The sequence below is a fragment of the Stylophora pistillata genome, chromosome 9 (assembly GCF_964205215.1).
Source record: "Stylophora pistillata chromosome 9, jaStyPist1.2, whole genome shotgun sequence".
NCBI lineage: Eukaryota > Metazoa > Cnidaria > Anthozoa > Scleractinia > Pocilloporidae > Stylophora > Stylophora pistillata.
In genome coordinates, this window is record NC_142527.1 from 29,164,773 (window position 1) to 29,190,801 (window position 26,029).

At 36.7% G+C, this 26,029-nt stretch overlaps 4 protein-coding genes across 4 annotated transcripts; 1 reads left to right on the forward strand and 3 right to left on the reverse strand.

Annotated features, from left to right (window-relative positions):
• Positions 1-77: 77 nt before the first annotated feature.
• Positions 78-6,085, reverse strand: LOC111338766 (histone PARylation factor 1). The gene is made up of 6 exons (XM_022945294.2): positions 5,848-6,085; positions 5,320-5,445; positions 3,724-3,913; positions 2,899-2,997; positions 2,430-2,668; positions 78-1,612 (listed from the first exon to the last, which is right to left on the reverse strand). Exons 1-6 carry the CDS (start codon positions 5,954-5,956, stop codon positions 1,308-1,310), a joined length of 1,068 nt encoding a protein of 355 aa, XP_022801029.1. The 5' UTR covers positions 5,957-6,085; the 3' UTR covers positions 78-1,307.
• Positions 6,086-7,411: 1,326 nt separating this feature from the next.
• LOC111339257 (cysteine-rich hydrophobic domain-containing protein 2) lies at positions 7,412-13,669 on the reverse strand. The gene is made up of 6 exons (XM_022945878.2): positions 13,466-13,669; positions 13,267-13,321; positions 11,139-11,294; positions 10,452-10,508; positions 9,445-9,504; positions 7,412-9,201 (listed from the first exon to the last, which is right to left on the reverse strand). The coding sequence occupies exons 1-6, from the start codon at positions 13,591-13,593 to the stop codon at positions 9,151-9,153; spliced, it is 507 nt and encodes a 168-aa protein (XP_022801613.1). The 5' UTR covers positions 13,594-13,669; the 3' UTR covers positions 7,412-9,150.
• Positions 13,670-14,512: 843 nt separating this feature from the next.
• On the reverse strand, positions 14,513-16,636 carry LOC111338967 (G protein-coupled receptor 161B). The gene has a single exon (XM_022945536.2). It carries the CDS (start codon positions 16,268-16,270, stop codon positions 15,365-15,367), a length of 906 nt encoding a protein of 301 aa, XP_022801271.1. The 5' UTR covers positions 16,271-16,636; the 3' UTR covers positions 14,513-15,364.
• A 1,766-nt stretch (positions 16,637-18,402) lies between these two features.
• On the forward strand, positions 18,403-25,777 carry LOC111338924 (spermatogenesis-associated protein 4). The gene is made up of 8 exons (XM_022945490.2): positions 18,403-18,609; positions 18,741-18,870; positions 19,469-19,587; positions 20,191-20,284; positions 20,775-20,843; positions 23,226-23,286; positions 23,819-23,932; positions 25,039-25,777. The coding sequence occupies exons 1-8, from the start codon at positions 18,533-18,535 to the stop codon at positions 25,161-25,163; spliced, it is 789 nt and encodes a 262-aa protein (XP_022801225.2). The 5' UTR covers positions 18,403-18,532; the 3' UTR covers positions 25,164-25,777.
• Positions 25,778-26,029: the final 252 nt, after the last annotated feature.

Below are 26,029 nucleotides of genomic sequence, written 5' to 3' on the forward strand. Positions count from 1 at the left end.
TAGATTTAATGATGTGTCAAGGGTGTGGGGAAATGCATCCAGTGGTTTTGACGGAAATACGCAACCGGATATCGAGGTCCTGTTTCAACTTTTATCCCTTTTTTTCATCTCCAAGATTCAATTTAGCTTGCCAATGTAAGAAAAAACGACTCGTAAATATCAAGTGAAGGAATACAATGAGTGATTTAGCGACAAAAAGATGGCTGTCCCAAAACTGGCTTTGTAAACTCAGGCAAATTTTCGGCCCAATTTCAAAATTTCTGGTCCTCAACAAGCCAATGGTGTTTCTTTAAGCTAATTCGAAAATTTTCCACCATTAACAGCGTCGTTGTTCTTTAAATAACCGTATAACAGTCCAGCAGCGTTTCCCAGTAAGCAGAAAAACAAACAGAAACTTAAAACAAACAGATTTTCCGAAATACAGGAGGTTTTATGGACTGCGAGGCACGCCTTGATTGTTATTTTAATCCGCGTGTAAATAAGGAAAATCGTATTATGATCTATTCTAGAACTCAAACTAAACAATTCAATTAAAAAGCGAAGATTTTGGAGGAAAATCCTCTTTTGGATTTGAACAGATAATAAATTTTACTCAACCATGTTCTTAGATTGACGTCGTGGTTCAGGCCGTGTTGCATCCATACACTTTTGCGGCAAGACATAAATACTTCACAGCTCAACCCGTGACATATAAGTTCACTGTTTTGTTTTAGGCGTGTGTTTTTTCTTCCTAGCCCAGTGAGTTCCAGAGTTCCATTTTATCTTCACAAACATTGCGTCTACATAAGCATAAATGACGCCGCTAAGCTATTCATACAGCGTGCCATTGCAACGATTAGCTCATTATAGTATCTCTGAAAATAGCAATTAATTTCTGTCAAAGTACATCCTCTCATCATTCACGACTGGCCGCCGTTTTAATGGAATTGAAATGTGCAGAATACGCATGCTCTAACCGGCTGCCTAGTCCCAGTCCTATACACGCGTTGCTAGTATCCAACACGCGAAAGTTGTGGCAAAATTTATGTGTACTATCAGCTGTTTGTGAATTCATTTTGGCAACAAAATTGTTGCATCAAACTATGGAAACAAAGCTTTATAATCGTCACTTGGCGCAAAAGCAAAAAAAAAAAAAAAGAAGAAATTTCGGATCCTGTTTTTGCGATTATATCCAAGATGCGAAACAAAACATTTACATGATAATGTGTTGAAATTTTTTTGTAACGTGATTTCTTTCGCTGTCAACTGAACTCCGTGATAAAATGCGCGAAATGCGTGAAACGTGATAAACATGAAAGGTCACGTGATCAAGAAGGAAGTTGGCTAAGTGAAGCCCTGGTTCGGTTCTTGACATGAATCTCTACTATCTCCGCAAACTCGTCTCTGCCAAGTAACCGGTAACCAAGAGGCAACAGCTGTAGAATGGCGTTGTGAAAACGTTCGCTCCCAAAACAGAACAGGTCCAGTCCTAGCTCAAGTCCCATGCCATAGTCACACTCGTCATTTGCAAACTGCACCAAAGTCATGATTTCTTGGAGATCTTCCGAGCCTTGTTCTTTCTCTTTCTCACTTTTGCCTTCCGTAATACTCTTGAGAATTTTTTTCAGTTCACCTGTTTGCCAGGAACAGAGGGAAAAAGAAAAAAAAGGGGTACATTGGTGTCAGCCAGCATAGCCGACACAGCCAGCACTGTTAACTCAATGAAAACAGTCTCTATTCCTCAGTTGACCACAAGGGGTCTTGGTTGCAAACAGAACAGAAAAAGGAGCTCTTGGTGGCGTGGATGTAGTTTCCCTCATAGAGGGCTTAAGTACAAGTAATGGGACAACACTGGTATCTTTGGAAACATCATTCTAACAGATTCAGGTTTACCAGTAAGTACTGGTCTAGGAGTATTCCTTAATTACCACTTAGAGATAAGAAAGATGTGGTGTTATACCCTAGGCAATGTTGGATGAATTTGTAAATTTTGTGTTGTGATGAAAATAGTCTATGTTAAAGATATATGGAGTGGGTACATTTGGGGTACATAGGGTATGCAGCAAAGATCATGAAAGAAAACATCCCCACTCTCCCCTCGCCACCTCATGTCTTGGCACAAGTGGTAGTTTGGAGAATAATTAAAGACTCTCAAAGCTTACTTGCAACACAAGGTTAAGGCAGCAGGGAAAAGGGTGCTCACTATCTAAAACAATTCGGCAAACAAATTATCTCTGTATTTCAGTATGAGGCCTTGGCTTTGGTCTGAAAATAAAATTAGCAAACACCTAAGAACTCAACAACTAATCTGAACCCATGTAAGTGGTTACATAAAATCCTTGAATCATTAAAGGCACATTTCGGCAAGTACTACATGAATGAAAGTTTAAATGAGGTTACTCCTTAGATCAAACTTGACATGCACCAAAGCATTGGTTGGCTAAACTCACCATCAGTCACAGTAAGAGGGCGATATCCAACATCATTTGCATCCACAGGGACAACAATCCCAGCTTTGTGAAAAGTCTTGCTAACAACTCTCTTGTTTCTGGCTTTGATGGCAGGTGTTATCTTTTCAATGCTGTATTTCAACTTTTTTGCTTGTGCTGTCAATGAAGCTTGAAGAGCTTTCAGTGACTTTTGTTTGGATTTAGCACTAGACGTCTTCATAAAATCATCAAGAAACTTGCTACAAGCAATGTTAGAGGAGAAAAGACAGACAGTTGGTGTCAGATAGCCATTAATATGATTAAAGTATTGAAATTAATTTTATTAAATCCTAGTGTACCAAAATTAATACTATAAGTGAGTGCTATTACCTGGACTGGACTGTATCTGTCATTCAGAAGGAAACAATTTCACTTAAAATAACTGTTGAGGAGGCCATGATCTCCTTAGCCAATAGTTAATTTCCTTTACCTGACTGCAGCAAAAAGGTTTTCCCCTAGCACTGTGAATTCAAAAGTCTTCTCAGCCTGGTTAGAGGCTACAAATACAGGAGGACTCTTTGGGTCATCCCTGAGAAACAACAAAAGTCACTGACACATAGCTACTAGGTTTCATGCATTGTATTATTATTATTATTGTATTTGTCTGGCCCCGGCCGGACCAACACTCAAGGTCTTAAAAACAAATGAGAAGAATATGCTACCTTTCTATATCAAGAAATGGTTAGATACTCTAGTCTTCTCAGGGACGAATAAAGGGAGGTCCCGTCTCCTGCAGGGTTCGGGGTAGGAGACGTTAATTTCTCACGTACGAGATAACTGTGTGATGGATGTCCTCCCCTGGGGTGGTTGCTGGGTCGGAATTGACCCTGAAAAGCCCCCATGGGGAGTGGTCAGTTAACATATGTATGTATGTATTCTGAGAGAATGTAGGCCCTTTGACTGACCATTCTTTTAGGAATGTAGGTATCAGTAGTTATTGTTCTGTTTCCATTCTGTTGTACCCTCACGGTCCAGAACAAGAACTACATCTATGAAGGGAACTGCACCAGAGTCAGTGGAAACTTTTAGCTAAAAAGTCCATGGTATGTTTTATTAAATCTAACTATCCTTTATAATTCATGTTTCTTTGTACTCAGTTTCAACTCCTCTTGTGTTCTTCACCACGCAAAACCAACATTTAAACATTTCTTTCTTGTCAAAGTTTATTTCCTGGGTTAGAAATAAAGAGATAAAACTCTGTTGTATAACTCATTTAAATGGACTTCTTAACAAATTTTTTGTCCACAGATCTTACCTGAAATAACCCAAGTGATATCCTGTTTTATCATTCCCTTTTATGACAGTTAAGAATTCAGGAGGATCATGGTAATATCTCCAGTGGAGGTGATATGATGTGATGTCTGACTCATTGATGTCATCAAATGATCCAGATAATATATCATATGGACCAACCAGCTTTAAGCCAAGAGAATCACACAGTGCCTCTACAGATGAAAAGAACAAATTTAAAATCAAGCGTCCTGATACAATAACAACAACAACAACAACAACAACTTTATTAGATACTTCCGTAAGTAGTACATGGCATTACTAAGTAAGAGTAAGTAACAATAATTATTTAACATCATTTCGTCTTTAGCAGAACTTCTTGTCTGATATTCATTATTTGGAATATAAAAGCAGAAAGGAGTCTACATATAGACGCATCAGCGTTATTAAAAAGGAATAACACTTTAGAGTTATGATCAAAGTTTTCAAAGCAAGGATACTTTCTTGCAATTTTGTTGTCAAGTTCTAATTGAAAACTATCATACAAAGGACAACAAAAAAGCACATGTTTTTCATCTTCAATTTCATTTGAATGGCAGAAAGAACAGATTCTTTGATTGACTGGGGTCTTTGGAGTCGTGTATCTTCCCATTTCAATGTGTAATTTATGATTGCCTAAATTGAATTTATCAATGGAAATTTTGTGTTGTGGATTGTTAATTAGATCTAAAAATTCTATTTTCTTAGTGTCTTTTTCGAATGAGGAGTAAAAGTCTACTTTTCTGTTTGTGTAAATTAGCATTAATTGGTGGTCCTCATAGATCTTCCTCTTTAACTTTAAATGAGTAGTTCTCATATTTGTATCGTTATTTTTCAAGTTTATAGAACTTGGATCACATCTTTTCAATAAGTTGTTAATTCTCAGCATCAAACCTAAGAGGTTTCTATCAGCCAATTCTTCAGAGAGGAATAAGCATTGTTTTGCAATATCAGTGTCTGCTAAGTTGCTTAGATGAATCCAGAACTTTATAATTGATGTCTCTATAGTTAATTTCAGCGGTAGTCTACCCATTTCGTTTCTAGCAGCAACATTTGGGTATTGCTTGTCTACACTTAAGGTTTGCTTACAAAACTAAATGTGAGTTTTTTCAATTTCATCTTTTTCCCAGGCAGAGAGGTCCTCTTTGTCATTGATACCCCAAACTTCCGACCATATAATAGGATTGGAAGAAAGAGGGAATAAAAGAGTTTACAATTAATGTCCAGAGGCAATTTGGTGAAATTAAGATACTGGATTCTTCAAATTGATCCACTCAAAATGAAGTTTTTCTGTCATTATACACAAAATGATAAGTTGGGAAGAAAGGAAAGAAATTATTTAACAGTTGATCATACTTACACAAGTGATCAGAGTATAGTTTCTCCCTAAAAATTAACCTGCCTTCTGGTTTAGAGATGATGAGGATGAAGAAAATTATCCGTTATAAGATACTGAATAGGTCTGGCAACAATTTCTACAAACTAACATACGGGCCTAAGTAAGGAAAACGTACGCTTGAATCTTAAGCGTAGAAGAATACACGAGGAAGAGGACTTTGGAAAAGTAAAATTTTAAACGCACCGCAAGGATTATCTCTTTTGATGGTCTTGCAAAACTCCCAAAAATCAAAGAAGTCTTGAGGAAGGTTAACTTTGAATGCTTCTCTCAGTTTGCTTTTGACATCTGTGATGTTTCTTCTCTCTTTATCTAAAAAAAACAAGCTTCGTCCCGTCAATTAAGAACTAAACCAAAGAATAGGTTTGATGCGGTCACTCACCTAAATAAATTGTGGAAATAAAATTTCCAAGGTGTCTATCTTTGATGGCCGCTCACTAAATGTCTCCTACTTATCGTTGACGTCTATACAGCTGCAATTACATCTATTTCGATTAGATTTCTTTCTCTCGAAGAATTCCAAAGAGTATAGATTTGAAAGATAAATCTAAAAATGGTGGGAAGTTTTGATAAGTTAAAAACATCAGAGTTTAATTCAAATTCTATTAACAGCGCAACGACTGAAGCTTAACGTCACTTCTGTATTTCGAGCTTTTTTTTTTTCCTTGATCTCGAAACCAGTGACTTATGCATTGCAAAAATAAACGAATTTACCTATTTCTTTTACATGCTGCTCTTGTTCCTCGACCTTCTTGTCCCGATCTAATACTCTCTTCCCGGTTTTTCTTCGCTTTTTGGCCGGTGAGCGTACTTCGTCCGCCATGTTGAAACATAGTAGCAAGTTGGCGGGAAATTGGCGCTAAGATGTTTGTTCCCAGGGTGTTTACTCGCAGCCTACCGTTTACCCAGTCCGCCAGTCCAGGTAACTCAATATTTGGTTGAAGTTGTTTACTTGATCCAACACCAAATTCTCGTAACTAATTTAAAAGGAAATGTGTAGCAGCCAGAGGGAAGAATTAACAATCAAGGCCTTGTTGAAAAAGGCGGATAATACCATAAATCACCATCTGGCACATACCAGTAAGTGATAACAAAGCGTACTGCACTATCCATCAGATAGAGATTTATCTTGTGGTTAGCATTATCCAACCTCCAAACTTAAAGAGTTAATATGCAGATTTATTATATGGCTGTGTCTCACAAGGACTGGGAACTACCAAATTCATGAATTTGATTGGCTGAAATCAATATTGAAAGCAGTCTAGATTTTCCCATCTAGACCGGCATCTAGACCGGTCTAGAGAAAAAAGGTACATAGAATATAAAAAATTGGCGTATAAGACACAGCCATATGAAGGTGTAGTATGATCGTCCGGGTGAGTGTAGTCCTGAGAAGGACTGTTGTCGGTGGCAGTGACTGACGTTTCGACAACCTGTGCGGAAGTCATCATCAGAGTCAAGTGAATGATTGTTGTCAGTAGAATGTTCTTATTCCAGTTCCGAAAAAGGACAACCTAGCTTTACCGACAGACCGAAACAGACCAATCACGACCGACTTACGTCACTTGAGTCTTACAGCCAATAACATCACGGCAAAACCAACCGATCATTTCACACGAACTGGAATAAGAACATTCTACTGACAACAATCATTCACTTGACTCTGATGATGACTTCCGCACAGGTTGTCAAAACGTCAGTCACTGCCACCGACAACAGTCCTTCTCAGGACTACACTCACCCAGACGATCATACTACACCTTCACATGTTACCCCCGGGTTCAAACCATTTACTGCAACACAGCCATATAATAAACACTTTATTAACCGAGCTAGGTCGGTCTGTCTGGGAGAATCTTGACCTCGGTCGCTGGTACAGACCGAACGCAGTGAGGTCTGTACTGGCAACCTCGGTCAAGATTCTCCCATACAGACCTCCTGCTCCGTTAATAAGAACTACTGGTAAATCTTGACCTCGGTCACTGGTACAGACCTCACTGCATTTGGTATGTACTGGCGACCTCGGCCAACATTCTCCCATGCAGACCTCCCACTCGGTTAATAAGAACTAAATCCTAAGGGAAACAAAGCAAGCAAAGAAAGGAGAACCTCAAGAACTGGGGCTCTTCTTTCCTATAAGAATGAAACAGTTGTTAAGTCTTCACCAGGGTAACAAACATAAGCTTCGCTTACAAATAACTTTTTTGATCAGTCCAATAAAGAAAAAATTGAAAAAAAAAAAAAAAAAAAAACCAAAAAAGTGACAACAACAAACACATCCATTTTGCTCCACTTTATTAACACTAATATAACAAGAAAGCTTAGTTACCCTTTGTCTAATAAACTATATATACGTATAACCCACACTTTACAAACTTACCACCTATAACTAAACCAGTATAGAAACTTAATCCAGTAAAAAATAAATTAAGGTTACTCTTCCTTTAAAATTGGTGGTGCCAGCACCAGAGATACACATGCCAGCATGTGCAAATCAAGTGGAACAAAGACAGCAAAGTCAGAATTGTTAAGACAATTTCTTGAAATGAACTAACTTTGGATGTAAGAGAAAAAAAAAAACTGATCACTAGTCAGAGTTGTTCAAAAGGTAGGAAGTACTTCACTTCAGATTGTGAATTATTAGTTACAAAACACTGTCCATCTTTTGAGCAGCCATGACCAATTGAACAAGAGATTTACTTAATTTAACTAAAACATACAATTGAACATACAGCAGTTGAATTCCAAATATCTTCCACTCCAGTGACCTAAACAGCTACTCAGAACAAAGGTAGACATTACAAAGAGCCAATGAGAAAGTAAACAAAGAGAAAACAAGCCATGAGTAAACAGGTTGATAAAAGGCAAATGGTGGAGAAGGAGGCAAATGCCTTTTAAACAAAAAAAAAACAAGGTGAAGTGAAAATTGCTCTGGGGGAATCAACTCAAACTAGGAAGGCCACAAAACAAAAAAATTAATAAATAAAGACATTGAGCTTCAGCCAACCTGTTAAGCTTAACATTAATCTGATCTCCAAGGTGAAAGTGCTAAAAATCAACTACAGAAGATAATCTCAGTCCATATGAAGAGTTAGACTTTCTAACCTAATGGCCTCAAAATAAAACATTAACTTTATACAAACTACTTCTTCAGAGCCTTTACAGCTTAACACTAACAAAAAATTAAAAGCTTAAACAACATCATTTAAAAATATGTCTATATAATTCTTAATAATGGGTGAAAATTAATTGATATTCCTGAGAGGCTATGGCTGGATCATTAATTGTTTTAATATTAATACAAGCGACAAACCTAACATTTCCACCTCTGTGATGTTGTCTTCTCAATTGGAAAATGCAGGAAGCCACAGTCAAGAAAGTTTTCCATGATTAACTAGATATTTACATAGAATAGCTAATAAAAATCTCACCAAACAAGGCAAATGATGAATTTTACCAGTGCCAACCAAATGTTCTGGGCAATTACAATTTAATTGGTAAATCAACAAGATCAAGTTGTTCTGTTGTTGTGTGGCAGAAGCATGGTCAACTACCTCTCCTTTGTTTTGTGTGACCTGGAGATTTAAAAGCTCTTCTCTTCTAACCTGGTTGACCATTGCCACATGGCAAGACAAGAGATCCTGCAACAACTTTCTTCTCTCTTAAAAACTCATGATCATTGATTAAAAAATAGGAATTTAATATAACTTAGGGACATAAATGTAAATACATAACTAAAGCATTTTTTAAATTTGTCTTTCATATAAAAATAAAGTCATTTAGACTGAGATTGCATGATCAACCAGGAATTAAAAATGAAACTTCTAAGTTAACCACATGATTACTTGGATCCTGAGATAACTCAGTGATACATCAGAAAACTAAGAACTTTTAATGATTACTAATAAATTTATCATAAATTTGGAATTTACAATAGTGTATATTACAGGTTACAAATTATCTTACAAAATATACAATTCTAGAATTACATCAGGAAAATGAAGCATTCTGGAGTGATCAGTCAGGTCGTAAAATTTGCTCCTTTGGTAAGAACTCGACGAGCAGTACCTAGAGTGTAAATAGGAAAGTGTCAAGTTCTTTTTCTAAACAAAAAGAAATAAAGCACCCCAAGGAACCAACACACAAAAAGAAGTTGGTCAGCTTTTGGTGAAGAATCTTCATACAAGACTTTAAGAACAACAACAAAAAATAAACATCCAAATAACCCCAATAGCAATGATAATGCTAGTCAGAGTTAAAATCATGTTTCACTGCAGGCAATAGAAACAATTGCCCAAAATAAATACTCACATATTCCATCATATTACTGGAATTGCATTTCTGTTTATTTAATCGCCAATGAAGCCCAAGCTGTGGAGGAAATCAATTCAGAGTTTCAGTGGGACTTACTCACTCAAAAATAGGAAATGGAGGAAACCAATTCAGAGTTTCACTCAAAAATAGGAAAACATCTCCTATATTTGGTATACATGTGAACACTATCAAGTTTCGTATATGTGCACGATCCTTTGCAGTAAAGCACTATTTAAGCAATAGTGAAAATCAGACCTGAAAAAAATTCAGGCCTGTACGGGATTCGAACCACTGACCTCTGCGATACTAGTGCAGCGCTCTACCAATTGAGCTAACAAGCCAACTGGGAGCAGGCCATCAAATTAATTCGACATAAACCCGTAGATGATAAATCAAACAACAAACATATGAAATACATATATATGAAGTATATATGTATTTCGAATCCCGTACAGGCCTGAATTTTTTTCAGGTCTGATTTTCACTATTGCTTAAATAGTGCTTTACTGCGAAGGATCGTGCACATATACGTTTCATAACCGCAGTTCATATATATGTATTTCATATGTTTGTTGTTTGATTTATCATCTACGGGTTTATGTCGAATTAATTTGATGGCCTGCTCCCAGTTGGCTTGTTAGCTCAATTGGTAGAGCGCTGCACTAGTATCGCAGAGGTCAGTGGTTCAAATCCCGTACAGGCCTGAATTTTTTTCAGGTCTGATTTTCACTATTGCTTAAATAGTGCTTTACTGCGAAGGATCGTGCACATATATGTTTCATAACCGCAGTTCATATATATGTATTTCATATGTTTGTTGTTTGAACTATCAAGTTTACCACCTAAACTAATTCTTTTTCATTCCACCATAATGATTGCTTTTCAAGAGACATCTAAATAAAAAAATTATCAGTCTAGGAAAGTTTTGCAAAACATAACGAGAGTGGTACAACTGAACCTTATCTAAAAATGCAGAAAATTCAAAACTTCCTTGAAATACTTACCTTATGATACAGGTGATTATTTTCAGCATCTAACACCTTATTTATTGAATGTCTAGTCTGCAACAAGGAAAGATTTACCAATTAGCAATAAGAGCAGAAGTCTTAATTGATATCACTGGAATTGCTTGTAGTAAAAAAAATATGTATTTAGCTTGATAACAGAATATCAGTCAATTATGTATTAATTTGATTTTCCAAGTGCTGGTAATCCTGGAGAGGATTGTTGCTACTGAAGGTGTCAGGGAAAAGACTTTTCATGGCCTGAATAAGGGTCATCATCTGAGTTCAGAGAGGCAATATCTATCATTTTTATATTAAGGGTCAAGTTTATAGAAAATGTTTGGTTGATTTTGCCATGGTGTCATTGACAGTGGGACTCATAAAGCAGTCCTTGCTGGAAATTGGTCACATCTCAGTGATAAGGCGATAAATTCAGTAAATCTTGTTGTGAGTTTAAGTCTTGGAAATGAGTTATTTGTAAGGTGCCAGTAAAAAAAAAAGACTTTTTTATCCCTCTTCCCACTGATATTAGCATTTTCATTCCAATCCTGCCTGACTGAAAACATGTTGCTGCTAATAAATTCTCAATACTCAATCTCATAATTAAGCAATATGCTTATCTTTTAGGGAGGACCTCTAACTACCCATGTACATGTTTTTATGTTTATTTCTTTTAAGTTCACGTACTCTTTTATTTAGACAAACCACAGGCCACATGGACATTCCCAGGGTGCAGCAGCAGCATATGCACCCACAAAGTAACCAGCGTACATTGACGGGCATTGTCTTACTAAGCACTCTATTTACTCTTGTGACTGTTGCTTTGTACTCTTCTGGGGCAACCTGCATGCAAGATAAACATTGGATTATAATGGTGAAGCCTGAGGGTTTTTTTTTTTTTTTCTTTCTTCAGGTACCCCTACTGCTGTGACCAGTCACTTCCAGGGAAAGAAGTTCAATCTTCTCGGTCTCCCACCCTTTGTTTTTTTCTTATATACCAGTAACTAGCTGAATTATACACACATATTTAGGGCTCCACACTAACAGTAGCCAACTGGACTGGTAGAAATTCAGTTTTGACCAGTGGTTTTTTACTTCCATTGGCCAATTTGGCTAGTAAACAAACTGAAATTGTTGTAACATCTAAGTTGTCACCAGCCATTTGGCTAGTAAGTTGAAAAGTTAGCATTGAGCCCTGATCTTGATTGGTTCTCATTTATGATCTACTAGAGGACAAATTCACAGGTGGCAATGCTAGTAACAACTTAATACTTCCTCATTCTACAAAACAAATAGATTCCTGGTTGTTGAAGGGGCTACTGGTCTGTACAGTAATAGATTACAGGAGACAACAAAATTTCATAAGAACATCACTCACACACTCAGCTGCATCTGGTGTGCCACTTTTTAGGTTTTTATCTCATTTTGGTGCCATCTTTGATCTATTTCTGAACAGACACATGGCAACATGGAATCTACTTGGTAAATAAATTTTGTTTTCCTGCTCAGGAATCATACAAATTAATTTCATCAGAATAAAAAAAGTGTTCACACTCTGAATGTAGACAATTATTTAGCACCTTCACAAAACTATATACTTGTATTTAACAATTACTGGATAAGTTTGAGTATGATATCGATAATTATCAGGCCAAAGTTTGTGTTATCTGTTGAAGTCGAAGGCTGAGGTGAATAACACAAACTGAGGCCTGGATAATTATCGCTACCATGTGAAAACCAAATCAAATAATTGTTTTATTTGCATATTCCTGAGCTGCACTCATAAAGACAAGAGTGCATAAAGCTATTGTCTACAATTATCGTAGGCATGATGTTACATATATAAAATCTATTGTCTGTTGGTATGACATAAGTGAATGTATAATAATAATAAGTAATAGACATTTGATATATACATGTCATGTATATTTTCATGTTTGAGAATGTTTGAGTTCACAAGTTTCTTGGAAACCTTTAAGCTGCATTAAGTATGCTAACATAGAAAAATTTATCATAAATAGTTGAAATAAAGCACTGATCCACTTCCAACAAGGTAAAACAGTTGTTTTCAAAAATATATAAATGTAGTACTACTTTGGGGTAAAGTATTTTATCCTTAAGAGTTAACATCACTACTGATCGCCACAAAATTTAGTAAACACTTTCATAACAAACATCAATGTTCCTTAATTTTTATTTAATTACATGCGCACTTGAAAGGAAATATGAGAGAAATGGATTTTACATCCTCGCTTTACTCATAAACAGACAAGGGGATTATATCCAAGGTTTAAACTAAAAGAGCCGAATAAGGGAGATAAATTCCCGCGAGTGCTGTTCATTGATGTTCGCGCTGAAAATGACCAGATAATGAGAGAAAATTCAATGTAGAGCAAAACGAAAGATCTACTCTTGTAGCACGTTATTCCCACAAGTGATGGCGTTCATTTAAAACAATGATCGAGCCCGAGAATGGTAGAAGAAACGGCTCTCTTTGTTTCTGCTTCAAACGACAAAAGATCACGACTCCAGTCGCCACAATTACACAGACAAACAAACAGTGTACAGCGATAAAGTGAAACACACACGCAATAATGGAAGTACACGTACAATTGTTGGAATTAATTACAATGCTTTTTAAGATTTATTCTTAAACACAGTATATCAGTACGTAATGTAGCCAGAAGAGGTAGAAAAAAATATAACTAAAAGAAATAGTGACCGGAAAGGATATTAATGTTATTATTATAGACCCCTATAAAACGACTGAGTAAGCGTGATTCAACTCAGCCCTCGACCGAAACAACCATCTTACCTTGGCACTGAGGGGTTGTTGAAATTCCGCATCAAACTTGCTATTGAGCCCGAACCTGAAGGAACAGGAGGAAAAGGCAGTGAGTTTCTTGTATAATAAGTGTTACTAGTTTCTCAGGGAACAGCCGGGCGTCTTCTCGATGGCAGAACTTCGAACTCTGGACGGCAGGTAAAAATTAACCGACGTAAACGAAGCTTACACTGTCATGTGTCCTACTCCGCGAATAACAACCGGCTCTGGTGTCACCTGGACATTTTCGTCTGAAACACGCGAACTTTGTTCATCCTCTCGAAGATTTTCGTCAAAAATAGCGTCAAAGTTCGCCATTCACTGCAATGTTTTTCCACGAAAGAAAGCCACCGTTTCAAGATGGAAAATCGGAAGTGAAGAGATATTTACTACAGCCCGCAAAGCGAGCTGGGATTGAAAGACGAAGTAAGCTGGGAACAGTTTGAGGTCCGCGAAATCTCGCAGAACTATAAAAGTTAAGATCTCTGCCGTTCTACAATCTTGAATTTTTTTCTTCTTTTTGATTCTGTTTGTTTTTTTATTTCTCATTTGCCTTTATACCATTAATTCTGGTAATTAAGTCACCTTTTTCAATGTCCCTTCAGGCTCAAGTGAACGGGAATCATCTTTATTTAACAAATAGTTTTCCTTCAACGACGCTTTCCTGTTGTTTGCTTATTTTTCTGGCTTTCTAAAAAAGGTATTGGGTAAAAACCGAGATTATCACGCACAGCAAAAACTGCAAAAAAAAATTTAGTGTTCTCCGCTATCACTGCTTATGGTGACGCTAATAGACTTTTCTAAGCCGCTTTTGACCCGATGCAACGAATAAAACGTTTTTGTTTTTTTTTTGTTTTTTTGTTTTTCATTCAAAACCATTGACTTGCTCGCGTGGCTGTGGCAGAGTCAAACGGGTCGTCCTTATACTGAGGGAAAAAATGGTGTTTTGGCGGCGACTGACTGAACATTCGTGGATAGAGATGTTCAAAGTATAATCAGAACCCCTCTTCTAGGACAGTTCTATTCCGGCGATAATTTCATCCACTCGTGGGGCCAAAACCTACTAAAAAAATGATATGTTACCTTCATTTAAGGGGCAGTTTCAATTCACGGCATACCTGCCTAACTCCAGACTGAGGATCGATTAGAACTCCTTTAACTGACAGCGATCTTTAGCTAGCCCATAGGTGTGGGGCGGCTCTACACCTTCCATTAAGAATAAAATCTTACAACCAGCTCAACAAATAATTAATTGTATTTTAATGTATTTTCTTTTACAGACTTAAAACACTTCTTTATCAACGTGACACTATATTTTATGGTGACGCTTGTCTGACCTTTGTAAGTTGAAAGAAAAGCTATGTTCTGCTCAGGAGAAAATGATGAATTATTTTCTCTTCGTTCCATTGTAATTATCTTGACGGAAGTTTTTACAAGCAATAATAAGAAGTAAAGTAACTGCAAGATTCAATAGAAATTAGCAGAGATGTCGCCATAATTTCTGTTATCTGAAAAAATATAAGGAATTTGACAAATTTCTAGCCAAAAATATATTTGGTAAATCCGAAATAAAATAATCATATTTGTTTAGGTAGGTAATGAACTTCAGCATTCAGTTATTTACAAGGTAAAATAAATTCGAAACCAACTATTCACATCACGGCTTCCATTATTATTATTATCAATCAATTATCTTCAAGAATAATACATTAATAAAATTAACTATTTTGAAGTAAAATCTCAAAATTAATTCAATTCTCAGCCACTCACGGCTTAACTATTCGAAAATCTTGTCTCGCGATGGCCTGTGAGTCTAATTTACGACCACACTTGATCATCTGTTTTATCGTTGTAACGGAATCTGTGCGAAATGGTGTCCGGAGCTGATATTCACGGAATTTCATTAATAAAAAAACTCCTTTAACAAACATTTGGGTAAATAGAATACACGTGTGACGATGGCCTTACAAACTCCCGACAATATTTGTTCCGTCAAATTTCAAATTACGATAGTGATCAGGGAACAATCATAGCGCTAGAGGGAATCAGAAAAACTTTGCGTGTTCATCCTCAAGTGTCTATGCAGGATCTAACAAGTCTGGACATGGGACGAGGTAAATAAATGTATCCTTTCAGTCTCTCGTCTCCATTTAACGTACCACAGAGGGATCAGAGTCGTGGTTACAATCGGAATAAAGGCGCAGACGACTCCAACAATGTTCGGGACCACAGACGAGTACGTGACGAAACTCTCGATCACGTACGGAGACCACGTGACCAGGAAAGTGCTAATAGCGAGTTGCAGGCGACAGTGAGCCTTATCGTCGTCGCTTTCCTCGTTTTCTCCACTCTCCAGCTTGACAAGCTTCGCCTTTTCGCTCGAGTTCTTTTCGCCTTGGGAATCATTTCCGAAGAAGTTGTAGATCAGGAGAGAGACTGGGATGAGGAAGATACAAGATGTGATGAGAGTGAAGCTCAACCCGGAAGGTGGCCAATCGACCTCGCAAAAGGCCTTTCTGCTGATGAAAACATACTTGCTCCACAACAAGGACAGTGAGTATGAAAGTGTAGTGTGTGCGATGATGTAGCCGAGTGGAAGGGAGCGAGAGGAATTTCCCTGGGACTTCTGTGACTCATTCATTCGGAAATATTGTTCAGTCGTGATGGTAACCAGCGTCGAAATCGACACGATAATGTAGATCACATTGGTGAGACCGTAACTTCGGCACCAGTGTTCCTCGAAATACCACCTTCCGGTCGTGCTCACGGAGATCAAGAGAGGCAAATCTTTGATCGAAACCAAAACGTCTACCGCAGCCAGATTCGCTACGATCAGTGCTGTACACGATGCGCGAAGGCTCCTCTTGCGGTAGATGTAGTAGCAGACGAAAATATTTATTCCAATGGTCATAAGGCAGTAAAGAGCAATCACGGACGCGACGGGAGAATATAAAGTAATTTCCATACTAAATCCAATTTCATCACCATGGGCCATTTTCTTATGAGAGGATCTGTTCGGTAAACCTTTCCGGGTTTAAAGTGTCGAAATAATTTCTTTCCAGCGAGCTACGGAACAATTGTGGTCAGTTCACTGCCGTAGTGTTGCCTACTCTCCGTCAATTTAGTGGCTGCTGTCTCGGTGTAAACAATGTTAAAGTCTTTTCAAATTATCCAGGAAAAGCCACAGGTTGGAAAATTGGTGCCTCGCTGGAAATCTTCTTTCGAAGACGAGATCCACTTCGGTTCCGTACAAATGGCTTAACTAAAGGACAAAAAATAACTATTTTGCATTAATTTTGCTCCCAACAAAGAGCCTTTTCGACAGAAAGATTACAAAAGACTTTTTTATCACTGAGGGACCTGTTTCTGAGCAAGAAGTAATGTTAAATTTATGAACATATTTTCTCTGTAGTCCACCTGTTTAGGTGAAACGAAAGCTGCCTTCTTATTGGCTGGCAGGTGGTTCACTTTCTTTTCCTAGTTGTGATTGGCCAGAAATACAGGGGATTTAATGTTTCGCGGGAAAACAGCGTATATCCGTTGCTGTGGGACTACGAATAATTCAATTTAGGTCTTGTTTTGAAACCTAGATTTGACATTGTTAGCTCTATAAAAGCCCGCTTTTGTAATCCCGTGTAAAGATAGTTTCCTTTTTTCACTTTTTGATTGAGTTTCTATGCGACTTGTCTTTTAGAAACCTTTTATTTCCGTTAAAAGTTGCTTTGCAGCGCCTTTTCGTGTATTTTCGCTTAATTAAACAGCTAACAACTGAGCAACGGCGAAACAATGCCCTGAACAATAAACAAAACTGAGAAAACATGTGTGAGTCTAAGCAGACCACGTGTTTTTTATCTCGCAATTATTCATAATCTAAGACATTTAAATCTTTTGTCTTTGAATTTAACCGGTACTGCGTTGAATAAAAGAAGCTAAAAGGCTGAAAAAAAAGCTCTCTCGACGGGGTTCTAAGGTTACTAAAAGAAGCAATACTCTCGCGAAAAATTAAATTGTCTCAATGCCTCACGTGGCCGAACGACAGGATTTCAAGTTGTCCGTTGCGATTCATTGCTTCCAGCTGATAGCCGGCTTCAAAGAATGGAAATGTCATGGTAGCTGATTTTAAAATCATAACAGAGCTCAGGGGACAGGTATTTTGCCGGTGGCTCTCAATTTTGTTTTTATTCTTCTGACGTTTTTATCTTTTAAAGATGAAAGCACGTGTCCTTAAAATCATTTTCCAATTTATTCGTCTTTGACCCGCGATAATTTTTACCTGAAAGGTATTTTCGACGATTTTCAAATTAATGATCCTCGGTTGACATTAACATCGAAACTTTTACCAAATTATTGAGCGAGTCAATCGGTAGCCGGTACATACGGCTGCCGATTGATATAAATCGTTTCTTCTCCTTTAACAGCCTCTTTATTTCACGATATCCGTATCCTTTAACAGAAATAAACAATGGATTGCATCACAGGTTGTTATCTCATTTCGATTTTTCAAAAGTGGTCGCAAAAGGGACCCCAGAGAATCGCGATCCGGTCGGTTGTGATCAGGTGCCCTTTTTCGGGAAAGCTTCCCAAACCACTATTTCTTTTCAACACAAAAGCCTTATTGCCCTCTAGAGCTTTCCATCTATCAAAAGAATTGGTCCATGCTTTAGCTGTACGTATATCGAGTTATGGATGCATTTGGGAAGTTTGCCACAAGAGAAGCGTAAGAGTTGCTTGAGGTGCAGCCAAGAGCAACTGTAGCTTCTTGAAAGCTGTGTTGTGTTAATGGGAATGAAATATCGTTAACTCCAAAACTAATATCGTCGCTTTAAAGAGCTACATGCTCATTGTTTTTGGAAACGAGAATTTAGCATATTTTCTTTTCATTTTGAGTTCCAATAGGTCTCTCTCAACCGGAATCAAACCGAGAAACATTCTTGAAAGTTCGAAATCTTGCGGCTAAACTCGACAGGAACTTTTCACTGACAATGACGTCAGCCTGAACCATATTTCGGAACCATGCATTTTTTTTTTTTTTTGGTGATTCATTGCTTGCGATTCATTGCTTCCAATGCGATTCATTGCTTCCAATATAAGCCAATCAGAGCGAGCACTACTATATAATGCGCCCGCGATATTGCTAGTTCACACGTGAGATCGTCAAGAATCATGGGTAATTTCATTCCCTTGGAAACGTAAACCTTGGCTTCAGCCCGAGCAAAGATTGAAGAATATATGCGAGATTAGGAGATATTACGAAATTATGAGTGGTTTACCCCGTGAAATATTGAAATGGATACAAAGTTTGGACCTTTCACACCCCGTACGAAATACTAGAAGGTAAAATTGAGGCTTCTTTTTTTCGCAAAATCGAGTTTTATTAAAGCGATCTTCAAATTGATTATTATATCTCATATTGTCCATTTGATTAGTTCTAACATCATATCATTGATCTTTTTTTAAATTATCAGAGATTTCTCAAATGGATATCTGGTGGCCGAGATTTTCTCTTGGTATTATCCACAAGAGATTGAAATGCACTCATACGACAATGGTACATCCCTGCCTTGTAAACATGGGAACTGGTCTCAACTACAGAGGGTAATTAAAGATAAGCGACAGCAAAAGTTGTTTAGCAAAACATGATGTTTTGCTTATTTTTAATGTGAAGTATTCCCGCCTTATAAATGTGTAATTTCCCAAATACAATTTTGTACATATAACCTTTATATAAACCCCCAACTGTCAAGCTGCCATGACTTTCCTTAGAAAACAAAGTAATTTTATAATATATTATAAGCTAAAATGCCATGCCTATCAGGAGCCTCTCGCATATGTATTTTTTTGTCAAGTAACAAAAGGGGTCAATTTTGGTTTTTTTTTCATGAATTTGTGGTATTTGACAAAGGCATGAGTTAAGAATTATAGGCATTAATGGTTCTTCAATTTTATAAGTTTTTGCAATTTTAAGGTATATTGGTAATTGATGGGAAAAAATCAGGTATATCATTATTCCACCATCCCAATTGGCTGAGATTGTACACTCTCTGCATCTGAATAAATTTGATAAATTAAATTAAGTTAAATTAATTAAATTTAGCCAGAGAAGAATTCTCTTACCTTCATTGGCTAATGAACTCTCTGAATATTATGAGACAATTAATTGATTTTGATTGCCTTGTTTTCTTCTCTTTTTTAGTTTTTTCAACGTCATAAATTTGACATTCCTAAAGAGGTTATAGAGGGCACAATCCATTGCAAGCCTACTGCAGCAGCTTTGTTAATGGAGAAGGTCTACTTCCTGTTGACAAACAGAAAGTAAGTCAGGTTCCTCTTTTTTGTCTTTTCACCAAAATTTTTTTACATCTTTGAATTTTCCTAAAATTTTTTTTGTCAAGACAAGTAGGTTTAAAATCACAGTGAAATTGCATGTAATTACAAAATCTCTCATTCTACATTTATTGGCGATACAGTACAGCAGTATATTAATATTTAACAATTATTTGCCGAAGGCAAGGTGAATATCGTCGAATAATCCCCAAGACGAAGTCAAGGGGATTATTCAACAATATTCACCAAACCTGAGGCGAATAATTGTTTTAGTATAATTTCAAAGCTGAACAACAGAGAAATTTCTAAAATCATAATATTTTAGTAACATTTATTAACATTTTCTTTTAACATTTTATATAAACTGCGTGGAGCGGTTTATATAGCATCATATAAGGAACCACCCAACCAATCAGATTGCTGGAAACTCTTTGCTCAGCTCTGAAATTATACTAAACTTTAATGCAGCCTGTAAATGCAGTGTGATCAAGGATGAGGTGTCAAATTTAAGTAAAAATGATGGCCCATTTAAAAATTAGTAATTAAACTCACATGCTAATGCAAAATCTTTTTTTAATTTTTCTGATTAAGAATCAAGATTGCATGGGTAGGGGATGAATATAATTTTACTGATAGCAACTACCAAGAGCAGCTTCCAGCTCATGCAAGATCTACAGCTTCAATGGTAAATAACAGCACTCTACTATCATTGTGGGTCAAAATGTTTGATATTATTATACACTAGAGTTACTATGAAAAATCTGATTGGTCAAGAGCGTTTAATCAAAACACAATAGTGTGTTGTAAAGTTGACATGATAATTTATGCAACATCTGTGGCAGATATTACATTTATCAAAGTCTACTTAGTTTCCAAGCTCTTTATCTGTGGGGTGTTCTCAAACTTTTGCTAACTAAGAGAGGGGTGTTTTCTTTTTCAGACTGTTTAAAAAATGTGTAATAAAAAAAAAATATTGAATTTGGTTTTTGGTTAATATCATTAATTATCCAACTTTGGCTTCTACAGATAAGTCAGACTTCAGTGTTGATAATTCATGATATCATGCTCAACCTTGTCCAATAATATATTTCGAATTTTAACAGAATATGATTTTAAAGTTTAGTTGAAGCAGATGTATCATAGATATATTGTAATTTGTGATATTTTGTTCATAGGCCATAAAAAATAATATTGCAAACACAGAGTTCTCAACTGATCCAGACCGCATCCTCTGTCAACAAAAGGTAAGAATGTTATTTTTGCCTAAGACACTACGGGTTTTGCTAAAAGCAGGCCCGCAGCCCAGCGGCCTGCGGCCCATGGCCCGTGACAGCCCAGCGGCCTGGCAGCCCAAAGACCCAGCATGCAGCAGCCTAAAACAGCCTGCGACCTGGAGGTACGATGGCCCAGTCCTGATTTTCCACAGTTTTTTGTCCAGCAGTAAATCCACACGCATGCACAGATCTACATCTGGTTTGGGCGTGCAAAGTGGGTTGTGATTATTATTACTATTTTTCGGAAAATAAGTCAATGAAAAATAAAAATAATAAAATGATAAAATGAAATGATAAAATAAAAATAAAATAAAAATAAAATAATAAAAATGAAATTAGAATAAAAATAAAAATAAAATAATAAAATAGAAATAATAATAGGTTCCAGTCCTTACTCCGAAACCTGATTTTGGAGTATCCATTTTAGTCACAACTGTGCAAAATGGATGACAGTGAGCTTGAATTCGTTTACCATTTAATCATTTGAATCCTTGTTTCTGTTTGTTGTATGTCATTCATAAAAAAACGTTTTGGGTCTCTGTTCATTAGTCTCTTTACAGAAACTGATAGCAGAGTAGAGGACTTTCATTATCGAATGATGTAAGTTATTTTTAAACCATACTTTGAAAGTGAAAATATCATAACAACAAAGGAAAAGAAAATATGAACCAAGGGTAAAATTGAAGCACAACACAAACAACAAATTTGAATTTCTTGATGGCGGGGTTTGATTTTTTCACTTTTCACCATGATCGAAAAGTACTCCTTTTAATGTACCATATTTCTTCGCCCAACCTTGAATAAGGAGCTGCCTCCTCGATGTCCGACAGCGTAACATCAGCGAATCAATCAGTCGCCTGACTGAGAAGCAGAGTTCATTTGTTGACCTTAGTGAAATTGAGTACGTAAGTATCACTAGGAGACTTACCTGAACACAGAGTTTCCTCAGTAATTTACAAAAACATTCAATGAACAGTTAAAATTGTGCTACTTGCTAAAAGTGGTGCAAATTTAAGAAGTGCCCAGCCTCAAATAAGGGCCTGCCGCCCTTGAGGACCAAAAATTTAATTAGCACCCAGGGCGCTTACCGTATTCAAATAAATACAGTACTTACATGGCCGGAAAGCAATGTTTGAGAACACGCTTTTCCTTTTGGGATGGAGGTCCTGTAAATAGATCGACATGTCTCTGTATAGAAAAGATTCGCAGTTCACTTATCACATTTATACTTATGATATTTTCACTTTCAAAGTATGGTTTGAAAATAACTTTCATTGTTTGATAATGAAAGTCCTTTATAGTGCTATCGGTTTCTGTAAATAGACTATTATGAACAGCGAATCAAAACATTTTTATATGAAAAACATGCAACAAACACTCACCGTTGATCTGTGCATGGATTTACTACTGGACAAAAAAACTGTGGAAATCAGGACTGGGCCTCCGGGCCTCCAGGTTGCAGGCCGTTGTGTGCCGCTGGGCCTTCGGGCTGCCAGGCCACTGGGCCGTGGGCCTGCTTTTAGCAAAACCCAGACACTACTGAATGAAACACATCGTCAGGATATTTGTACCACATACACTCTTGTTGGTCCACAGGCTGTTACGTCTAGATGAGAACAAAAACTTTTTTTGTCTTTACATAACATCATCTCATGCGTGTGGGTCAAGAATCATGCAAGGTGGTTATTGCATCTTAGGTTGGCAGAACTGTCCCAAATTCTCCCACTACCCTTTAGTTTAAATTTAAGGCTATATAGACATGCAAAAAGTTAACTTCCTCAGTTTTATGGTTTTCTTGTGTTGGATAATTACAGAAAGATATGACGTGAGATTTTCAGCCAGTGCATATTCCAGTTATCACTTAGTGACCTTTTAGATTTTACTTAATATGTTTGTGGGGTTATTTTGAAGAAAGATATAACATGATTTTGTTATAGGTAATAACATTATTTTGAGTGCAATTTGATGTTAATAACTGAAGCAAGATTAAATTTTTCAAAGACAACAAAATTGCACAAGCACATAGGGCAAGTGCAAGTTGTAGTCTTAGAAAAATTTGCATAATTTTCATGCCTGGAAAAAGCATCAAAGAAAGTCAAAACAGATGAAATTTTGACAATGCACTTGCTATTTGTCATTTACACTCATGTTACAACTTTATACTTGTGTTACAACTTTGTTTTTGTGGCACATGAAAATTGCACTTGTTTTCAGTCAATCAGTAGTGGGTAATTTTTTTCATTTGTTTTATTAGCAGTAAAACTGTTTAGATGTAAAAAGATATCATACACAGTTGCGTTATTGAGGGCACTATTCATTTGTTTATTTATTTATGGTTTTATTTTTTTGTAGGCCCAAGCTATAATTAATGTCCACTTGGAGCATAGAAGACAGGAAAGAGTTGAGGATCCACGTAAGTATGAAATGTGAAAGAAACTTTGGCTAAAAATCAATGACAGGGAAAATTATAGTTATCATGATCTCGTTACACTTATTGATGTGTTTTGAAAGCTGTATGTTTGGTTTGGCTATCGCGACCGACAGATCCAGGTTTTGAAGCATACAACAACCTTATACTGCTAAATGAATTGACACACTTTTAGCCTTGATTCCATAACTAGATATAAAAAGTAAGCTAAAAGTGGTTCACACTAACCTTCATTTAAAGAAATGTTTTCTGTGGTCTACTTATCATTTTAAGAATTTTTCTAGAAAGCGTGTCTTTAAAAATTAATTAAACTAATTTAATTTGATGAATAAAAACAATGAAAAATGTTAACACTGGTAAAAAATGCTAATCTCCATCTCATGAAATTGCCTTCCAACACATATCAGTGCTAACCAGCAGAGCTGCAATAAAATGATTTTTTGAAGAATAGTTGAACCACCAAATTTAGTTATATGTCAAGTTATTTTTAGTAATTACTTGGTTGTCTGGATTACAGGTCGTTTTGGTATTCGCCCAACACTTGGCCAGCTGTGTCCAAGAAAAGTCCCCCCATCAAACTACAATGAATCCTTACAAAGACCTCAAAGGCATACAAAAGGACACAAAACTGGTAGGGAAGAGGATCAATCCTTATTGGTTGAATCAGTATACTATAGATCTTACAGTTTCAGGGTTGTGATAATTTGAAGCCAGTCAGACCATTTAGCACCGGCCACTCTGTGAATTGTGGTCTTGAAGACAGAAAACAAGTATTTTAAACTAATTCTAATATTGGTGTCAGGCTAAAAAAGTTACCCAATTATGACCCAGAGTGCTGGAAATCATGTCTCAGTTTCCAATTTCACATTTTTCTGCTGAAGAATGCCCCTGGACAGCCCTAGGAGAGCACGTTGCTCTGCAACATGCTATACTTTCAACACGTGCATATTTAATTCAGTTCAGGTCATACAACTGTTCTCTAATGACAACCCCACAGTTTGTGAGTGATCTGAAATCACTCTTACCTGACTAAGTAAATATAGTTGAACCTGTCTTAAGCAGTCAACCTGTTTTAAGTGGTCAGATTTCAAAGTCCCAAATTTTTTTCCCTTGACTACTAAGCTCCCCCAATCCCCCCTCCTTTCCCGCAATGCTTGCTTCACAGGCTAAGCAGTTGTGGTCCCCCTTTACTATATCCCAATGGCCTGTTTGTACTATCCTCTACCTGTATTGTGCAGTTGCTTAAAGTAGAAACACCCCCCAAAAAAAACAAACAAACTAAGAGTAATCTTGCAGGTACAATTTTATTCATGCTTATCACCCAATGATTAATGCTAGTACAATTTCGAGCAAGGGTTTTTTACAACAAGTGGTCAACCATGGTTTAGAATGGCATTTATCATTTTTTTTTATAACACCCCTATTCTGTTGAACCTACATCAAGGGGTCAAAGTATTTTAAGTGATCATCCAACCATTCCCCATGGATGACTGCAGAATACAGGTTTGATTTAGTGTTGGCATCAATGTTGGTACAACCACTGTGAAGTTTTGGATCTACAAGTCTCTTCCAAAGAAACCAACACAGTAACACCACTGCCAATCACTGAAAAATGTGCTATGCTAGAGTTTTTAACCATCCAGTCAGTGATCAAGAAGTTCATATTTTGTTTTGTGCAATAGTTTTAACACAAAAGTGTTTAATTCACACAAAATCCTGTGGTCATTTCCCTTTCAGAGGACAATCCCGAAGGAAATCAACCAGCAAAATACACAGAAATACAAGTAAAGCAAGTGACAGATACAGGTGAAGGATTCCTTCCTCCAATACAAACTACTGGAATGTACTCAATGGTGCACTGAGGATGGCAATTGTGAAACCAAATACCATTTAAGATAGTTATTACATTTTAGTCAGAAATCCCAATAAGTATTCCTTGACATGACAGTTCATCATTAACTATCAACACTCAATTATTAGTAGTACGTGTGTGAAAAGTAGTTGTAACTTGTTTTTTTTTTAAGACTTCCATGCTTTCGCTTTCAAGATCCAAATCTCAATTTTCTACTTTCTCCATCAAAGATTTCATAATAATTCAGCTGAGGATTGTGAAGCACTAGTGAAATACTTCCCTTTCTTGTTGCCACCTTCCTCCTTGACAGTGTAACAATACTGAAATGAGGAAGAATTCTGTTCTTGTTGTCACAGATAAAATCCTTTGAGAACTCCAGCAATGCTAAATATATTTTCATACCTGATTTACCTTTCAATCAAAATTAATGTGTTCCAATACTTGATATGTTCAAGAGGACATCAGTTAAAGATTAGGAGTTGCATTTTTTTTTTTTTTTTTTTTTTAATTTCAATGATGTCCCTCCGCATTAAAATATCTAAACCGCATTGTTTCAAGGCAAATTTTTATGTAGATATTAGGAGTGTTATGTTGTAAATAAATAAACCTTGCTATGTTAAAGAGTTTTAACTTTACTTATTGTTAGTGTGTGGACAAGCATTCCTCTTGTCAATAGTCCATTTTACAGTTGTGTGCTTGGTTGCCAAGCCTTTGAATGGGAGCGAGGCTAGGGATGACCTTGTTATGATACAAACCTTGCTGCCTTTCAAATGTAAATCACTTTGTTATCATGCTAACTAGATACAGGTCTCTATCACAACAAGGTCATCTTTAGCCTCACTCTGAATCAAACGCTTGGCAACTAAGTACACAACT

Coding starts and splice junctions, on each gene's coding strand:
- LOC111338766 (XM_022945294.2), bottom strand. CDS start 5,956: ATGGCGGACGAAGTACGCTCACCGGCCAAAAAGCGAAGAAAAACCGGG. Junction 5,446..5,847: donor GCAGCATGTAAAAGAAATAG/GTAAATTCGTTT, acceptor TGTTTTTTTTAG/ATAAAGAGAGAAGAAACATC. Junction 2,998..3,723: donor TATCACTTGGGTTATTTCAG/GTAAGATCTGTG, acceptor GTTGTTTCTCAG/GGATGACCCAAAGAGTCCTC.
- LOC111339257 (XM_022945878.2), bottom strand. CDS start 13,593: ATGGCGAACTTTGACGCTATTTTTGACGAAAATCTTCGAGAGGATGAA. Junction 13,322..13,465: donor GGAGTAGGACACATGACAGT/GTAAGCTTCGTT, acceptor CTGTTCCTTCAG/GTTCGGGCTCAATAGCAAGT. Junction 11,295..13,266: donor AACAACCCCTCAGTGCCAAG/GTAAGATGGTTG, acceptor TCTTGCATGCAG/GTTGCCCCAGAAGAGTACAA.
- LOC111338967 (XM_022945536.2), bottom strand. CDS start 16,270: ATGGCCCATGGTGATGAAATTGGATTTAGTATGGAAATTACTTTATAT.
- LOC111338924 (XM_022945490.2), top strand. CDS start 18,533: ATGAGTGGTTTACCCCGTGAAATATTGAAATGGATACAAAGTTTGGAC. Junction 18,610..18,740: donor CCCGTACGAAATACTAGAAG/GTAAAATTGAGG, acceptor TTAAATTATCAG/AGATTTCTCAAATGGATATC. Junction 20,285..20,774: donor CAAGATCTACAGCTTCAATG/GTAAATAACAGC, acceptor TTTTGTTCATAG/GCCATAAAAAATAATATTGC.